At 41.3% G+C, this 20,689-nt stretch overlaps 1 protein-coding gene across 1 annotated transcript in view; it reads left to right on the top strand.

Moving 5' to 3' along the window:
• The window catches only part of LOC148481213 (vomeronasal type-2 receptor 26-like), a 149,591-nt gene that overhangs the window by 908 nt on the left and 127,994 nt on the right, over window positions 1-20,689 (top strand). Inside the window, exon 4 of the mRNA XM_088453821.1 lies at window positions 6,835-7,123. Coding sequence (XP_088309947.1) covers window positions 6,835-7,123 — 289 coding nt within the window. The remainder of the gene's footprint in view (window positions 1-6,834; window positions 7,124-20,689) is intronic.

Here is a 20,689-nt window from a genome sequence, read left to right as displayed (position 1 = left end):
CAAATAGCTGAGGGAGAGCTGTCAGTAGTCCCCGTAGCAAAGGGGAGAGGGCTGCTTGCCAAAATGGTGGACACCTTACTACAGCACCCATAACTAAGCCTCGGGGGACCAGTACAGCTTCACCCAGTAAGTAGGAACCAGTCTCTGGTGCACTGTCAGATATGCTGTAATGTTCATTTGTGTACTGGAATTAAATTACAGTATTCTGCCATTATTCTACCAAAATGACACAATATCACAATGAGATGTGGTAGATTTGTCACTGTCAAAATTGGGGATTTAATTTAAACCTGCCCAGATAATATAACAACCTTTTCATTCATTGTCTGTGAAGCTCTATGAAAAAAAAAACGTTTTTTTTTCTGGCATCATTAATCCTACTACTAGAATTAATAGCACTAGTAGTAATAGTAGCACTAGTAGAAGGAAGTGGTACTTGAAACTAGGACCTTCAACTTTCTCCCAAGGATATCTGTCTGTTTTAAGAGCTGGGTCAATCGGTAAAAAATGAAATGACATAGGACTTAAATCTAGGGACAAGTATGCAGTCATCATTAATCAAGATCTTGCACATCATTGGGTCATTGTGTTGGTAATGAAGACTTTAATTTACTAGTACAGTACACTTTTCATAATCACTTGTTTTCATCATATTCTCCTTCAACTTTGATTAATGATTTTTAAGTAGATTAATTAGGGGTATGAAGACTCAGACTGGCAGCGTCAGATCTCACTTAATTTTTAAACTTTCAAAAGGCTTTAATTGCTTGCATACAACTAACATGATTCTACAGCCTGCTGTAGTTATGTAACATCTCCACCCCATTTACCTATATCATGGTTAAATGTGTAGTTCTTGTTGGCTTCCTGTCAATCATATAAAGGGCAGAATTCATTTGTTTTAGCGCTCCTGTCTAAAGTTATGGGAGAATACGGGGCGCTATTCAATTGATGTCTACTTCGTATCGATCGCACCCAGAGAGGTCGGGTTTAGCCACATAAAATGGCTACACCCGACCAAAGTGCAAAGAGTGCTAAAAACAATTGAATTCCACCCAAAGTAAAGAATTCCACTTCATTAATGCTTCTTAGTTTAGTTGAATGTACTATAAGGCAAGTAAATTTTTTTGCATATGGCACAATTTTATACAGGCCACTGCAAATTGCCAAAAATTCCCAAAAATGTTATGGGTCATGGAGATCATCTACTGCACAAACCTTTCTTTTATGATGGTTATCAATCTGCTTCCTCTTTCAAATGATTGTTTAACAGACAATTGATGAAATATACGCTTATTCTGGTTCACCCTTCTTATTAAATAATCTACCTTTGACCAGATGACCCTGCTCTGCCAGTTGATCACATTTTTTTTATTCCACTGACTTGGAATATAAGGGATTTCCACTTTTAATAAGTAACCGCCTATTACTGAATCTAACAGTGTGCATTGGACCAGTAACTCTCTGCCACCACCAAACTCCTACACTGGCATATGGAACTGCTTACTTCCACCCAGGCTCCTACACTGGCACTTGGAACCAATTCTCCCAGGATACTACACCAGCACCTGTAATCGCTTACTTCTGGCTATGGGCCTGATTCAGAGCCGGACGCTCTGACCAGAGCACTTGCTCTGAATCAGGGCCCTCCTACTTAAAAATGGAGCAGCCTCCAGGCCGCTCGCATAGCTGTGGGTGACCACCCACAGCTTATGCGAGCGGCCAAAAGGATGGTCACGATGGTCAAGACCATTGCGACCATCGGGCTTGCGACGAGACACTGCAGTAGGGTCTCGCTGCCGCAAGCCCAGGAGTGCTTTTGGCTCTATCAGAGCCAAAAGCACACCTACTGACAACACTAGTGATGTCAGTGTGGCCGGACCCAGACGGAAGGTGTTCCCATGGGAACGCCTCTGTCTGGGCATCAATGCCCCCAGCACGCCCACCAAAGGGGTCGTGCTGTCAGTCACCATCGACAGCACGCCCCCTTTTGTGCGAGACCCATAGCGACAGCTTGGCTGTCGCTATGCGGGTCTCGCACATGCACACGACGGAGCTCCCTCCATCGTGCGCATGAGCATTAGGGCACCATCGACCCTCTTGCGAGCGTCCTGCACTCGTGAGCGGGTCTGAATTAGGCCCTATGTGTGAATACGTTCCTGCAGCGCTTCCTGGGTATTGTCAACTAATTCCAACTAGTCCCTCACTATTGACCAGTCTGTACAGGATAGCTGGCAGAGTGCATTAGCTTGAAGACAATAGGCTCAATCCTGAACAGCTGGGGGATTAAATCGCTTTTTTGTGTTATTCTGGTTGTTATAGCATACAAACAAATGCTTCATATTAAGGCAAGATGTTTATTCCTAGATGTCTGTAAAAACTTCCCATTGCTGAACACATGTGATCAGCACACAGACAGACAGGATTAAATGCAAAGTTCTAGTAGCAGCTAAGACTGGTAACTGCATCCAAGATGATCTGCTAACCGTAGATCCTAACAGTTTTGGAAAATGTGCATCATAAGGAGTTTCCATTTGTTTGCTTACATGGCATTCCTATCACTGGGATTATATTGCGAAGGTCTTAAAGAAACCATTATAGGAGTAAGAGTACCTGTAACTATGTAAGAAACTGTGTGAGAATCCATCTGTATTTTATCGGTATGATACACTGCATGTGAGAGCACAAGTTCATCCATTCAGATGAATTAAATATACCTTTATAGGTGGATCAATGCATTTTCTTATGTAAGCACTTATGTGAGCAGGATCATCTTCTTTTTCCTTTTGATTAAGAACTCTGGGAGTGGAAGCATGGTGTTTCATTCATATTAAAAGGACACTGGTGTTATTTATATATAAGCCTTTGGGATTCCTTAATACTAACAATTGTTATATCTCTGTCTTTCTTTATCTCGCGTTGCCGAGTGTGTGTGGTCCAACTTGAGACTTACATGTGGAAGAAAATTCAGTAGTGTAAGATTATAGGACACTTGTTGGACAAAATTGGCACAAATATGTATTACCTTCATGTTCGTAAACACTACAGCATCTGCCTTGGGGCCTAGAAATTCTTCTGGGGGATTATGGATTTTATTAAAGGAGTCTGATGACATTTGATCCAATTATACAGCACTATTTGTACAGTGCTTGAGGAGGCCAATGATAAGGGTGTTGGCAGTGAAAATTGCATGAGGCTACTGGTAGCTGTTACTGGACTGATTATTCCATGTGATTTACATTTTTGAGATGAACCATGAAATGGCATATTCACAAATAGTTTCCTAAATAGTTAACATTTCTACCTCAACTTTTTTTATGTCAAAAAAGCTGTACTGTAGATAGCGTGACAATCATTGCATGCGTTGGAGTAGAAATAGTTTCGCACCTGAGAGGCAGTTCCTTTGCTCATTTGGCCAGGCATAACAACAATGCACTTATCATGGGCATGAGTTGGAGACATTCATCATCATCATAATCAATCTTTTCTATGTACAACACATTTATTAGTCATCTTCATTATCATCACCATCAATCTTTGATATGTACAACATATTCATCATCATCATCATCATCATCATCATCATCATCATCATCATCATCATCATTCTTTTATATGTACAACACAAATATCATCATCATCATAATCATCATCATTCTTTTATATGTACAACACATTTATCATCATCATCATCATCATCATCATCATCATCATCATCATCATCATCATCATCATTCTTTTATATGTACAACACAAATATCATCATCATCATAATCATCATCATTCTTTTATATGTACAACACATTTATCATCATCATCATCATCATCATCATCATCATCATCATCATCATCATCATCATCATCCTTTTATATGTACAACACATTCATCTTCATAATCATCATCATCTTTTATATGTAAAACACACTCATCATCATCATCATCGATATGTAAAGCACACCTACCATCATTTTTATTCTTATTGTTCAACAAAATTATTACTGCCATCATCGTCCTTATTGCCAGATACACCATTATCAACATCAATCATTTTATGTACAATACATTTATAATTGTCATCACCGTCCTTACTGTCAAATGCACAAGTATGAACATCATACTGTTGCAGATTAACAACATTTAATTTTCCTCTCTCTATTTTTAAATAGTCTTCAATATTACTCAAACATACAAGTATATTTACAGATGATTTAGAAATGATTGGAGTGATTGACAGTCTGATGCTTTTTGTGGGCGGGGAGGGGGCGGTGACAGACTCCATTTTGCAAAACGGAGATATGTCACCACTGTTGGGGGAAGGAAGAGGCCAGGATCTCCATTGGCAGATGGAGATTTCCTGGCCTCTTTTTGGGCAGTTGCAATGGCCGGCTTGCCTGACCCCATCTTCACTCAGCTGGCTGAGTGACAAGCAAATGATCCAATGCTGCATCCAAGGATGAATCTTGGATCAATAATACATATAGGAGGTGTTACGCCTCCTATTGCATTACCATACTACAGTTATCCTAGCTGATAACATGTAGGCAGCTGCAATAGCTTCTGTATCTGCAGCTGAATCATCCACTTAGATCAAGAAGCTAGTGCTGAAGAGGTTGAGGAGATGCATGACTGTGTCAGACATTCATTTTTGATCTGGGCTTGTTTCTACTAGCAACATGTTGAGCAAAAAATTTCCATGACAGGGGGTTTCTTTTCCTCTATGGATGATGGTCTATGAAAAGTTACCTATTTTGCTTATTTTGGCCAAATCACTACATTCATCATAAATGGCAGCTCCACTGCCAGTCACATCACCATATGTTGATGTTTTATTTGACATTGATTATGATTTATGTGATTTGGAGCAGCTCATCTACTAGTGCCAGTGTTGCTAGTTCTAGGATGATCAACCTGATCCATAGGGCCCATTTATCAAAGTGCATTTGAGGTAAATTCCCCGAAAACACCTGTTTTTGAGGGTTTACCTCAAATACTTAGTATCCCCCAGATGTATGAAGGAGGGACCGCAGCAGGTATCTCTGGTACCTGCTGCGATCCCTCCATTGCTGCCGGCAGCCGCCTCCCCCATAGGTTTCTATGGGGGATACGATGCTGACAAATGTATCAATATTGGGAATGCGAAACATTCCCGATATTGACCCCAGCAGCTAAAGCTATCTGAAGATAGCATTAGCCGCTGTGTCCTATGGGCACTTACCTGCATTTCAGCAGGCGGAGGGATCTTCCTGGCAATGGGCGCCGCTCATGTGCAGTCCGCGGGACTGCGCATGCACAGCAGCCCTGAATGCGCTCCAGCCACATCGCAGGGATGGGCTCTTTTTGGAGCCCATCTCCCTGCATGTGCCGGGTCATACATTCAGCCGGTATGATCGCATGGGTGGTACTGCATGCCCTGATCGCATTGCAAAATGTGATCCTTAATAAATTGGCCCCATAGACTTTACCATTACTGAATTTAATATAGTCTGATATTACAATAAAATTACAAAGGGAAACAGTATAATATGTTAGCATTGCGATCGCTCTGCGATCATGCACACAGAAAAAAAGCCATCAGCATTTCGGGGTGGTGAGAGGGGTGTGGTTGAGAAAAGCAGACGTACCTGTCCAGTTGAACACAGTTACTTGGATGTGCATAAATTAGCCACTGTGATGTACTATAATACACAGCTTCAGTACTCACAGCGTGCAACAAGGTTAGTAATTTCTGAGTAAGGTCAGACCTGTTGTAATTGTGCGAGAAGGTCTGATGTTACTTGATGTTCCCGATGTGAACACAGGACTGCAAGGTATTACAGAAGTGATATAGTGGTAGTGGGAGGTAGTGGTTGTATCCATGCTGGCTTTTCAGTAGCATTCATTAGCATATTTTTACAGCAGAACTGCATGCATAATCGCAGCCGCGATTACAATAGCAATCCATAATAAATCAGGGCCACTGTGTGATCATTATGGTGGTGCTAACTAACTAAACTTGCCTTCTTTCTCCCAAGAGCCTTGCCAACACTATCTTCCCCATTGGACCTCCTGTGTGAAATGGCAACTGAGCACATGAGAGGGACTTTAATATGCAATCCAAAACTAGGGATGTGCAGGCTCGGAAAAGTTCGAATTTTCCCGCCAAATTCAGATTTTTCCCGCAAAAAATCCAGGTCTCAGAAAGAGGCAAAACGTCATCTTTCATGGACAAACATCATCATTCATGGACAAAAGTCCATGAAAGATTATGTTTTCCATGAAAGATGACATTTTGCCTCTTTCTGAGACCCGATTTTTGGCGGGAAAAATCCGAACTTGGCGGGAAAATTTAAACTAATCCGAACCTACACATCCCTATCCAAAACACATGAGATCCAATGCTGGGAAGATTACATTTTGCTTTGTTTTGGATTCTGATTCTAGCAGGAGACACTGAGCCTGTTCATGTAAATACTCAGATATGCAAAATTCAGGTGGGTTCAGTTTTTTGAAAAACCAAACCTGCTCATCTGTACTTATATGTGATAAAAAAACATGAGCACAGAAAATTATGGTTAAATGAAGTGTAACCTGCTTCACTTTAGAAATTGGATTTTGCTATAAAAAAAGTGAGATCTAAGTTTTCTAAATTGTGGTTTTGCCTTATAACAAAGTCTAATTTTGGCATGCAGATTTGAGTCATTACTCGGTAACCTAAATTCAGCTCTGATGGACTTATAGAAGTCTGAGTCCTTCTATAGTAATTATGTTACAGCTTTTCCTTTAGTTTTCATTTTAGTAATAATTAAAAATGTAACAAATTTATGCTAAATTATTTTTGTTATTTGTTTAAACAGGGTAAACCGTAAAAAGTACAGACACCTCCGAGCTTTTATTTATACAATTAATGAGATTAACAGAGACCCAAAAATTCTGCCCAATATTACTCTGGGCTATAATTTGTTTGATTCTTGTGGATATGAGATGAAAGCTGTAACTCATGTCTTAGATATATTATCTGATAAAAAATTAACTCCTAATTACTCATTTTGGAAACGTGGCAAACTGGTTGGTTTTATTGGAGATGTCAATTCTTTCACCACCATTCCTATGGCACAATTGTTGAATATATATGGTTATACACAGGTACAGTAAGTGACCCCAGTCTGTATTAGTTTCAGTTTAATATTTGTCTGAAATTGGCTGTTTCATGAAACCCATATACATTTTTAGTACAAAGTGAGGATTGATGAAAAGTTCATGTTGGATTTACCTCCAGGAATGCAGAAATGTGTCCAATAATTCATATCATTATTATAAATGTTACATACACAGCTTCTTCCCATGTTACACCAGAGAGTAAATGGTGGGGCTGTGTCTTTATTTAGTCATAGAGCGGGCTGGGTATCCTATTAGCATAAACATGTTTTACATGAACCAAAATCAACAGCACCTAACTGTCATTTTTCAAATACAGCCTGTGAGATGGCAGTTAGGAGCTGATTGGCTGGCACCTTATCACTATTCACTGTGAGCCGGCTCTGTCGTGCACATACGCGAGGCCCGGAGAGCGACGGCTATGCCGTCACCCAGGGTCTCGCACCTAAGGGGTCGTGCTGTCGATGTTGAGTGACAGCATGCCCCCTTTGGTGGGCGGGCTGGGGGGGTAGCTGCCCAGACAGAGGCGTTCCCATGGGAATGCCTACCATCTGTGGCCGGCCCCACTGACATCACAAGTGATGTCAGTGGGAGTGCTTTCAGCTCTGTTAGAGCTGAAAGCACTCTTGGGCTTGCAACAATGAGACCCTACCTCAAGGGTCTCGTCACAAGCTCGATGGTCGCGATGGTCTTGACCATCGCGACCATCTTCCTGGCCGCTCGCTATAGCTTTGGGTGGTCACCCACAGCTATGCGAGCGGCCAGGAGGCCACTCTAAAAAAAAACGAAGGCCGGCCCTGATTCAGAGTGAGTGCTCTGTCTGAGCGTCCAGCTCTGAAACAGGCCCTCTGTCTCCTAACACTGCTTAGTATATAGACCCCTAAATCTCATATGTTTCTTTGCTATATTAGTTCCTGAAACTAAATTTCTGATTCTGTCTCACATGCAGCTCCATCTGTGGCTGTATTTAAAATGTAGATATTTTGCTAATGGTTTGCTAAAAGTATGCTAATTGTATGCTAATGGTATGCTAATTGTATGCTAATGGTATGCTAATTTTCTTCTTCCAGCATAGGCATTCTCTCAGCATACGCACCACTCAGAATAGGGTGCATCTCTGACTGCATACCTGTGACACCCAGAAATACAAATTAAGCAGCCACAGAGAAATAAAAATATCTGTCTGACTCTGAATTGCTCATAGACAGGGTTGGACTGGCCCACTGTGGTACACAGAAAATCATTCAGAACAGCATTCGGATCCTGGTTCCAGAATCCCAACTTCAAGCTTCCTAAAGGTAAGTATTGGGGGTTAGGGGAGCATTAGGGGTTAGTGTTAGGCTCTAGGGGGAGGGATAGGGGATAGGTTTAGGCACTAGGGGCAGGGTTAGTGTTAGGCACTATGGGGAGGGTTAGGCACTAAAGGGGGGAGGGTTAGGGTGCAGGAAGGGGGAGGTTAGGTTTAGGCACTAGGGGAAGGGTTAGGCACTAAAGGTGGGAGGGTTAGGGTGCAGGGAGGGGGAGGTTAGGTTTAGGCACCTGGGAGGGAGTGAGGGGTAAGTGTTAGGTGTAGGAAACTTACATTCCAGTGTCAGTGTTATTCCTAACCCCACAGACGGGATCACATAACAAACACTGTTGAAACAAGTTTTATTACTGTTAAACAGTGAATGTTACACTATATTTAAAATGAAAATATATAAAGTAATCTCTACAGTGTAGGAAGGATTGTGGCTCTGATCCTCATGATACATAGAACATAGAGATAAGTCTGCATACACCTAGCCTCATTACACCATAGGGCACAAGATGACCAGCACCAATGAGCTGCTCTGAGAGCATATTTTTCCTTAAATTGTGCATCGTATTCACATTGTAGATGTAGTTGAACATCAGTGAAAGTGCACTACAGATGCCAGGCTGCAACCTTAACCACACAGGAATTTGTTTTGAAAACATACAGAGTGCAGATGAAGCACAATATAACTTGTCATGAGAAAAAGCCATATACACTGCAGTGTAGCACTTTGTATACAGATCCAAACTGATTTATTCATAGATGTACAAATGTTGTACATCAAATTTATCTGTGCAATTTTCAGAAGTGTCATTATACACCTAGGGGCTATATTTACTAAAGCGCAGGTTTTTTAATAGTGGAGATGTTGCCCAAAGAAACCAATCAGTTTCTAGAAGGTGCTAGATAAATATAAAGTAGAATATGATTGGTTGCTATGGGCAACATCTCCACTTCTAAAAACCTGCACTTTAGTAAATATATACCCCTAGCCTCAATACGCCAGGAGGAAAAATACACCGGGTGTGACTTAGCTATGGAAATCGGCGTAGCATAGTGAGTTTTTTTTTAATTTTGCATCTTATTCGCACCACAGAGCAATTTAACACACCACTCAATCTGTACCAGAGTCACTATGCTGTGACTTTATTTAGACAGGAGTTAGTTTTAAACATGTACAAAGCTGCAGTTCAAGAAAATGAAACTTTGCATGAAAACACAAACAGCTGCTGCATCAAAGCATTTTATATGCAGGTTCAGACTCATTCACACACAATTAATCAGTTTATTCTCGTGATGTGGTTTCCTTGTCTCGAAACTGATCCATGCTTGAGCAAAAAAGATGAGAAAAAGATGATCAGTGTAATTTTACTGTAGGTGCACTGGGTGCTGACATGCTGGGAAGGGCTACCTGGTGTAACTACAGCAAGAGTGCATGAAGTCAAAGTTATAGCTTTGTCTAAAGGGATTGGAAATCGCAGGGTGCTATTCAATTGTTGCTGTTTTTCGCGCTGATTACGCCCAAAATGGTTGGGTTTAGCCACGTAAAGCAGCTACCCCCAACTGAAGTGCTGGGTGCGATCATGAAAAGTGATGTTTGGGCACCCAAAGATGTCACTTTTCGCCCATTTCAGCTCGCATCCGCCTGGGGCTGCGAGCTGAAATGGTGCGCTGGCAGCTGATCGCGCCCGACGGTAGAAGCAATTGAATAACTCCTGACGGGCACGTATAGGGGTGCAACAATTGAATACCGCCCAAAGAGAGGTACATTTTGAATTTTTGTATCTGCAAGGATGAAACTAGACCAGCTGACCAAAATATTGGGGAACATGTTGATCTGCACTTACTAAAGCCCTATATAGATAAAGGGAAGGATGTTACTACTGACAACTTATTTACATCCCTGAGTTTGGCTAAAACGTTAAGAAAGCAGATCATTGGAACTATGAGCTGGGTGAGAAGTAATCGCTATGTGAAAAATTCTTGAGATCCTCTGCATACCAAACTGCTCTGTAAAACAGATGACCGTAGCACACTTGACATCCTATCAGGGCAAGGTCGCCAAGATCAAGTTGATCCTTAGCATTTTCATACGGGAGTTCTCATTGATAAAGCAAAGGAGAAAAAGACTCCTGAATCTATGCATTCTTACAATGACACAAAATGTGGTATTGATGTTGAAGACTAGATGATACAAAAGTACAGTACAGTGTATGTGCTTCTTTATGGCACTGGCCCATGCAAGTTTTTTACAATGTCTTATTTGATAAATGCCCATACAATCTACAAACTTTAAAATATCAAGGTGTTAATTAATCCTTGCTGTCTTTAGCAGAACATTTCCATTGTTCTCAGTCATACGTTTCTTGGGATGAAAGTAACAGCTAATGATCCTCTCACAGGAAGACCAGCAAAATGCAGATGATGCCAGATAGGGATTTGTAACCAAAAAAACAACAACAGATACATGCCCCGAATGTAAAAAACATGTTTGTGGCACATGGCAAATTGAAGTTTTCAAAAAATGTGAAGATATATGTGAGTAAAAAAAAACTCACCTGAAAGTGCCTTGTGCACATCTTTATATTCATGAGGAAATTTCATCCCTTCTGGTTATTCTGTTTTCACAGCAGGTCGTTGTATTATGTAACAATTTCTGCATGTTTACACAAGTTACTTAACATTTTTAAAAAACAGTAATATTTTTGAAGCATTACATAATTGTTGTGCTTTATTCATACCCATATTACTCGTTACCTCATGTATTTTAACACTAGTATTTGCAAAAACATAATTGAATCTTGAAACAAGAATCAACAATGGAAGGAAAAAGCCAATGGTCAATTCACCCTCATCAGGAACGGAAGGTATGAGGAAATATCTGGAAAAGCTAGTGTTAATAGAATAACAGACTACATTCCTCCTATTTGTTTGGGGTTGATTTTAGAGCCAAATATACAGTATATGTGTTACATGTGACACTGTGGCTCTCTGTCTGATTGACTCTCAGTCTCTTCCCAGCTACTTGGATTCTGGCTGCTACATGCAACTACTCACCTGTTGGAAGGTCTCATTACCTGACTGTTCTGTCTCTGCCTCCCTGTGCTGATTGGACCTCCTTCCTTTTTTACCCCTGCTGGATCTCTGCTCTTGTGCTGGCTACAGTGTTTGTTTGTGGCTTCCAGTTCTAGTGAAAAGTTCATCCCCCTGTGTGTTCCAGCTCCTCGTGTCCAGTGTCTGTGTCATACTTGCCAACAATCAGCTCCACCCTTTCGGGAGGGAGCTGCTTGTCGGCTAACAGTGGGAGGCGGGGCTGGCCATTGGGGGCGGGGGCAGACATTTGGTGTCACATTGGGGCGGAGCCGGGGGGCGGGATCACACAATCAAGTCATCGTGGCTCTGCCCCCTCTTCACAATGATGTTATTTTCGGCATTGGGAAGCAGGGGGTGGGGCCACGATGACGCGATTCAGCACGAATCGCAAAACCGCCCCCCCCGCTGCTGGGGTTTCTAGTTTTATCAGGGGGGAGGTCAGGAGGGTCGGGGGCTTCTGGGAGGCTTGCCTGCCTTTCTGGGGGCCAGGAGTGGCACCCGAAAATTGGGAGGCTCCCAGCCAAATTGGGAGGGTAGGCAAGCCTAGCCTGTGTACTCCCTGCAAGTTACATCTAAGCAGTGGCTGTCACACTTCAGCATCTGTGTGATTTCTCTGCAAGTAACATTAGAGCTGTGCCTGCAACACCTCAGCATCAGTGTGGATTTCCTGCAAGTATCATAAGAACAGTGTCAAATTTGCACTTCAGTACTGTGTGAACTTTTTGTGTATTCATTCCAGCAGTCTCAGCAGCTCCTCTGTGTCTGTGTGGTCAGTCAGCTAAATAACACCCAGCTGTCTGCACTGCATTTCAGTGTTTATGTGCACTATCTGCAATTTACAATCTTCGGTTTCAGTAGCAATTCATTGTCTGCATGTTCAAATAGCAATTAACATTTACAGCAGTTTCTGATATATCCACGTGCATACCAGCTCTCAATGCTGCAACTAGCCAAGTGCATACCAGCTCTCAAGGCTGCTACTAGCCAAGTGCATACCAGCTCTCAAGGCTGCAACTAGCCAAGTGCTCTCAAAGTTGCAACCGGTCAAGCATAGATCAGCCTTAAGGCCACATTCAAGTTAGGAGCCATCTATCCTCACAAATCCTTATCAATCGACTCTTTATCAATTGACACTTCAAGAATCTTTTCTCAATTGACTCTTAATTGACTTACCTAGCTCCACAATCAATCAACTCACTATAATATATTGAGCTCCATTTTCCTGGTAATGGTTTCACTGTGAATCTTCCCAGAGATTCATAACAATATGTTCATCTGACTGTATGAGTCTGTATCACTCCCGAGTTAGAATGGTTGCTCCTGTCCAGATATGGGGTTGTAAATAAAAATGTTTATTACACACGTATAGTTGTTAGCTATGTTATGGGTAATTGTATCTACCTAGATAGGCGGGAAATAATAACAACTATTACTATGTTTTATATGAACAAGTCAATTCACATTCACTGAAAGGTGAAAAATTACTTTTGATATAATACTGAGTGCATTGTCCCATAAACTCTGGGTATAAGCTGAAGTCAGTGTCTGCATGTTAAGAAGTTGCCTGTGGGGGTGTACTCAAAATAGCTTCACTTGAGTGCACAAATACACCTGACTTCACCATGCTAACAAAAATTAGCTTGATATGAATAAGCACTATTTATGTCATACAGTGTGACTGTAGAGTATTTTGGGGATAAGGTGTAATCACTCTGTGCTTATTAGCCCTGGCACAGCTTTAATAAGAGAGTGTAATGCCAGAGATGGCTGTTAGGTGATAAGCCTCTCCCAACTGGTGACATCATGAATCTAGGTGGGGGTGGCAAATTCAAATGTGCAAAAATGGACAAAAAGCCCTAAGGTGATGGAGTCACTTCCCCACTTGCTGCTATATCTAGCCATTCTGTGTGTGCTGGATGACATGCTACTAGGCAGTGCTGGGGGCACCTGCTGCTATCTACCTCCTGTCTGGTGCCTGTTCCTGCCCACTGTGATGCTGTTACAACTGCAAGTAAAACACTGGTTAAGGACAGTAGATGCAGCAGGGTAACCATAACCATATAAACATCTGTCTCACTTGCTGTTCCACACCACCGCCTGCCTTACCACTGTCAAGGTGAAGAGTGGCCTCGACCAGCACTTCCTGCAGCTAGCCTGCTATTATGTAAAATGTCTGTATCTTATCTTGCCAGATGGGAAGCAGTCCAGTGACCAGTTTGGACCCAAGCAAGAGAAGAGGCAAATCTCCATATCTCCAGATCTGATGAGGTGCAAGAGGAGGCTCATCTTCTGATTAGACTGGGAATGGTTGTATGCTCACAGAGCTCTCATCATCAGTCCTACAATCACCCAGATGTCACAACATGGACAGGAACATGCACAGCTTCTTTTACTGCTGTGTCTTCTGCAACCCCAGCGCCACAACACTGGAGCTACCCTCTGACCACACTGACATGGTGGTCTCCTTGCTAAAGTCCCTGCTTTGCCTGCACACCCACAAGGTATGCACTCTGGCCATGCTGCTCACAGAGACCCCTGAGCAAAGGATGCCCCAGCCACTGCCTGAGGAGGACACAGAAGAGATAGAGACCAAGGCGATGCAGCTCTCGCTCAGGTCTGACATCAAAGGGCTGAACACAAAGAATACAGTGGCCTGGTGCAAACTGCAGCATCTTGACTTAGCAGACCTTCCCCTCCAGTTGAGAGGAGAGCACCTAGATTGGGTGCTGGCTCCCATCTCACTGCCTGCATGCTACCTGCTGCTGAGAAGCCAGCACTTTTACAACCCTCTTACCTACCCAGCCATGTTCCCTTCCCTGGTGATACTTCACATACCCAGACATTGATTTCTGTAACAAAGCAGGGGCATCAAGTGTATATCAATATGAAGCAAGCCTTTTGCCCAGAAGTGGTTTACATTAATGGCATCAATATCACTAACACAGGTTAATACACAGCTCACGTCTACCTTCCTATGTATTATGTCCTGAAACATTGCTGGATTGAATTCTGCTCTCAACAGACATAGGGCATTAACACATATTAAACTCTTCCACCCAGATATATTATTGCAGGAATCTCATTGAGTGAAGCACATATTAAAGTCCATGGATACAGGAATGTGTCTCTGCCTCCTATACTGAGCAAAAGAGAGGTGTTGCTACTTTTTTAGAAAAAAATCTTCTTACTCTATTACTGATACAATATTGAATACAGAGGGTAGTTATATTCTTATCCATGTTACAAACCAGCATCAACATTTTACAATTCTTAATTTATATTTTTCAATTAACCAAATTTCTCCTTTTATAAAAAAAAATGTTTAACCCCTTTATGTTAATGGATAGTCCATATTTTATAATCAGTGGGGATTTTGACTTGCTATATGACCTTTGCCTTGATAAGACTACTCCAATCTAGTCTTCCTCTTCCAGTAACAGTATTCCCTTTCTTTGTTTCCCTCATGCTGTGGTAGATGCATGGCGATTGCAAACCCCTCTAGTAAGGAATATACTTATCACTATAGAGTACCTAAAGTGTTCACTGGAATTTACTACAGTATAAATTGATAGCAGACAGGATCAGATTGGGCCACTGGGACAGCCAGAATGTTCTCACTAGGCCGCTCCCATATTCCCCTCTGCCATCCGGGATGGCACAAATCAGCTGGCTTCCACTGTGGAACTGGAAGGCATCATCTGCTCTGGATAGAGGGCATTTCCAGGTATTACTAGCTGGGAGCAGTGACATAGTGTGCTGGGCCAGCTTGATGTACTGATCATCCCTATAACCTGGTCCAGGCAGTTCACTTCACCCCACATCATTCCCTACCCACACACAGTCCCTGACAGAGGCAGACTGCAGTGATGAGGTGAGGGCTTAGCCAAGTTCAGTTATTTGAGGATGAGCTGAGTAGGAGCTGAAGAAAGTGATAAGGACCTTGGAAGGTGATAGGGGCTGAGGAAGGTGATTGGGACTGAAAATGTTGATAAGGAAGGTGATGTGGGGCTGTAAGCTGAAGAAAGTGATACGTGACTAAGGATGGTGATTTGGGATTGAGTAAGATAATGAGGGATTTCAGTCTGAATATGGTGATAAGGAGCTGAGTATGGTGGTAAGGGGATACGGATGGTGCAGAGGATGGTAATGAGTGGATGTAAATGGTGATGAGGGGTTAAGGGTCACAGTGAGGGGCTGATGATGGTGACGAAGGGCTGAGGATGGTGGTGATGGGCTGGGGGCTGAAAAATGTGATAAGGGGCTAAGGATGGTGTTGAGGGGTGGAGGATAGTGCTGAGGGGCAAAAGAAGATGATAAGGGGCTGAGGTAATAATGACATAGGATGGTGATGAGGTGCTGAGGGCGTGGGTGAGTGAAGGAGCAGGACCAAGTTTCGACCCTCTGGTCTGCTCAGGACTTTCTCAGGGTGACACTCACTGGTCTGAATTTTCTGTAGTGAATGGAGGCACTCACTGTTCAGGAGGCTGGCTCTGTAGCTATCTGTGACAGCCCTGAAGGTGAGGTCACTCAGTCTACTGTAGGGGTTTGAGGGAATCAATGTTTGCTTTATTTCTTTTATCCTCTGGGGTAATCATTTAATCAATGTGTTTTATTGTTTCCTGTGTAAGCCAATGTGTGTGCTTTTACCCTGTGGGAACTAATGTGTGTTTTTTTCCATCTGGGCCAATGTTAATTTTCCTGTTGTGGGCCAATATTTTGTTTGTTTTCCAATTTAGGCCAATGTGTTTTTTTCTGTATTCCTGTAGGAGCCAATGTTTGTTTGTTTTTTTTCTGTGGGGACCAAAGTTTTTTTTTTCTTGTGCAATGTTTTTTGTCTGCACATGAGACTGAATTGCACCACACATTCATCACAATGGTGTTTGTACAGAGCTGCAGTACAGATTTAGATGCACGCACTAAGTAGTGTAGTGTATTAGAAATGTGTTGGGCTTTCCTATGCAGTTACTAGAGGTTGGCTAATTAGATGCCGATGTAACTTAGTATGGGTGTGTTACTGCAGTGACATGGACTTGTTGCTGAAAGTGGTTCTGTAGAGAGATACTGAATTGCTAACATTGGAGCCATATAGCTGATCTGCACCTAGAATAGGGCTGGTGAAAGTTTCAATGGTGCAACCGATGTTGGTATCTAAGGCATGATTGCAGTGTCTATAGACACTGACAGTGGGTGTCTCAGTCTATGCATGTTTGGACACATGGATGTACACCAGTAAAGGGCATTATAGTGGCATTAACATAAACTTGCAAATGCAACTGCAGCAAAAGAAGCAAGGAAAGGCCGCAACTGTGTCCAACTCAGAATAAGGCCCTATGAGGGATTCCCCCCTTGACAGACACTGTCCGATTAAGTCTGCTTCCATTAACTTCCTAGGATAGTTTTCCATCCTAATCTGCCCTTGATTATTATTATTATTATTATTATTATTATTATTATTATTTATTTATATGGCGCCACAAGTGTTCCACAGCACCTTAGAAGGTACATAACCAAAAAGTTACTTACAGTAAAATACAATACAATGAAGGACAAGGACATGGATAATATACATTGATACATTGGTGGCCATAACACCCAAATAAGCAACAGAGCATAAGCAACCACATGTTAGGTGTCCTAGTGGTGAGTAAGAAGTAGATGAACATAAAGTAAGGAGAAGCACAAAAGGGTAGAGGGCCCTGCTCGCAAGAGCTTACATTGACAAGAGGAGGGGCAGACAGACAGGCATGACACAGATGGGGAAGACAGGGAGGAGGGAGCATGTAGCAGCAAGTTAGGATGAGAGCTGGAAAGCATTGATGAAGTAGTGGGTCTTGAGAGTCCGTTTGAAGGATTGTAGAGAGGTGGAGAGTCTTGATAGCAGAATACTTTACTTTGACATATAGTTAATATGTTTATAGCTTATTTATTAATTTCATATAATGCCCCTTTATACCAGCAAAATATATTTTCTACATCCTGTCCTTGGTCCTTTCCCAAAACGAAGATTTTTTAAAACCTATCTGAGACTTACAGTTAATGAGGGATTGTCTGGATGACATTCTCCACTGGGACAACCATGTATTATTTGTGAGGCTATAAAAGCAGTGATAAGAGGCTTATTTATTCCTATTTGTACAAACATAATAAGGACAGAAAGGAAAACTATATATTCTTCATAGTCACTTAAAATATGCATACCAATGTAACCTAATGGTGCGGATACACTAGAAGATAGATGAACAACTGTACGATTATGACATTGTAATCGTACAATCGTTCATCTTCCTGTGCAATGTGATAATGTACTTACACTGAATGATATGTCTTTCACTGCAGGCACATTCCCTCACCCCCGAACATACCCAACCTGTCGTTATCGGAAGGTTGGCCTGCGTGATCAGGAGATGATTGTTGTCGAAAACGACCAGCTGGAGCATGCATCGCTGGTCGTTTTTGACATTATACTGCATGATACCTTTATTTATTGAGAGATTGAACGATTACCATGTCATAATCATTCAATCATTCATTTTAATTGTCTAGTGTGTATGCACCTTTACTTTCATCACAGCTGCCAACAAAAATGTTTAACATACACATAAGCAAATAGTTGAAATATTCCTTTTGCAGTAGACCAAACTTCGGATGGACGTAATGCACAACTATTATTACTGCTAAAGAGGTACAGGTGACAGAATCCTGGCATTTATGGTGAAACAACAAAAGAAAAAACATTTAATTACAAAATTGACTAACCCCTGTATGGACACTTCATTGGTTTCTCAAGCTAAAATTACTAGTCTGTTTGAATCATATCTCACAGAGTTATATTCCGAATACATTCTTTCTTTAAAGATGATCCATTACTGGATTAACATACAAGCAAATGGTGACACTAAACAGACATATATGAAGATGAGGTAAAATTAGCCATTGAAACACTGTATTTATTTACATACAGCCGCAGAACCTGATGGTCTGCATGGCAATTATCACAGACTTCTTAAAGAGTATCTACTCCCGAATCTCACCAATTTATTCCAACAAAGCCACTCATGTACTATCTCATATCCTTCTTTCAACTAAGCCACTAGTTACAGGCCAACTACTATACTTAATAAGACTAAATAATATAATCTATATTTTTGCAACAGACTTTTAACGTATCATCAATTAAGGTTTACACAAGGATGTAATTCTGTCAAATGCATGCGTTCTACCATAGCAGCTTTGGTAGCTTCACCTTTTGGCACACCTTCTTCAACTTTATTAAATAGCTTATAGTATGAGAAAGCCTTTGATAAAATAATTTGGAACCACTTTTTGGATTTTGGAATTCAGGTACTTTAGCACCACATTTATGAATATTATCACATATCTTTAATTTTCCCCTAGTTCCAAATTACTTATTTATGACAGTCTAAGGACAACCCATTCCAATTCTTAGGAGAACCACACAAATCTGTCCTTTATCTCCTCTGCTATTAAATCTTGCCCTAGATGCTTCATTGTAAGTTCTTCAATCATGGCCTTTTTTGTGGTGTCTCTATAGGTCAAGAGGAGATTAACATTTCTGAATTTGTGGATGATTTACTATTTTTCATTGCAAACTCTGAGAGATTCTTACGACCCTTAATGACAAAGTTAGATCATTTTCTCTTCTCTCTAGATTCACTTTCAACATCTACTGTTTTGGCCCTAAATGATGTAGGAGATTTGCAAAGGGCTACTTCACATATTGCCTATCTATCTACAGTGCAGTACCATGCAATTTCCAAATAATATTTATAGACTTTATGAACTAAACATTGCCACTATTATTTGTAAAATAATAACAGAGTTAGAAAGCTGGCAACATTTAGGGCTGTCCATTTAGGTTAGAGCCAATTTAATTAAAATGATAAGCTTCCCAAAATGACTCTATCCCTTACAAGTCTGTCCTCTCCTCCTCACTTTGTCTGATGAGAAAATACATTTGACAGCCTTTCGGAAATTTATATGGAAGAAAAATAAACCCATACCAATGTTATTATGTAAATTTTCCAAAGATATACATAGTACATTTTTCCAAAAATGATGCTGTGTACTCAGGCGGTTATATGCCTATACTGTTTATCAAGGATAGAGGATGATATGCCAAATTCTCCTCAGAGAAATTATATTTACACAGCATTGATTTAACATGTTTTCTACTTTGAACAAATATGACGTTCCCACACAATCCCCTTTTAATGTTGGCCTGGTCCTCGTGCCCTACAATATTGTACCTCTGCTTGTGAACACAGACTTTCAAGTAAGTTTGGCACCCTAGCCTTTTGGGGCTTGGTCATCTCATGGCTTGAAGAATGTTAGGCTTATTACTAAAGGTGCCCATACATGATGCAAATTTTTACACAATTTTGCCATATTCGATCAATGACCAATTATGTAAAAAGAAGTGTTTTATAGGATGAATATAATGGTGATGTGGATCACTAGCATTGTGTATTGGCATCATAGATCAACTGAACCTGCAGTAAGATTTTGACCTATCATGTACCATGTGAAACAAATCATATGGTGTTTTGCTTGATGTGCAATGTGATGTACAATTTATGATGTCCCTGGACACCCCCATTTTGTGACAGATGACAATTTAGAGAAGAGAGGACAATCAGCATCAGCATCGTGTGTCTAGCGAACTTTGCAGTTTGGAAGTGAGTATCACCTGTATTCTACTACACCATTGTACACCCTGCACCACCAATGCATATAAAACTCTGACCCACCAATGCATAATAACCCCTGCACCACCAATGTATATTAACCAATGCACTGCAAATGAATATTAACCACGGCACCTCCAATGAATAATATGCCCTGCCCTACCAATGCGTTTTAACCACTGCACCCCCAATGTGTATTAACCCATGCCCAACAAATACATATTAACCCCTAACCCACCAATGTACCCAATGCCACCAGCCTACAAGCCCATCAATGTTTAATATCCACCTGAGGAGCAGGAAGAGGACAATGCAGAAATACAACAACCATTCTCTTTGGATGTGGTAAGTACAGACATAGTGTATACACACCATGCCAAATGGTTTTTAAAATTTCAATAGTCCACAATTGTCCATATAACATTAGCATATACTGCCCTTCTGCAGTGGTACTGCCCT

This window comes from Taudactylus pleione, unplaced genomic scaffold, assembly GCF_031769625.1.
Source record: "Taudactylus pleione unplaced genomic scaffold, aTauple2 ptg000592l, whole genome shotgun sequence".
NCBI lineage: Eukaryota > Metazoa > Chordata > Amphibia > Anura > Myobatrachidae > Taudactylus > Taudactylus pleione.
This window is presented reverse-complemented; position numbering and strand designations above follow the sequence as displayed.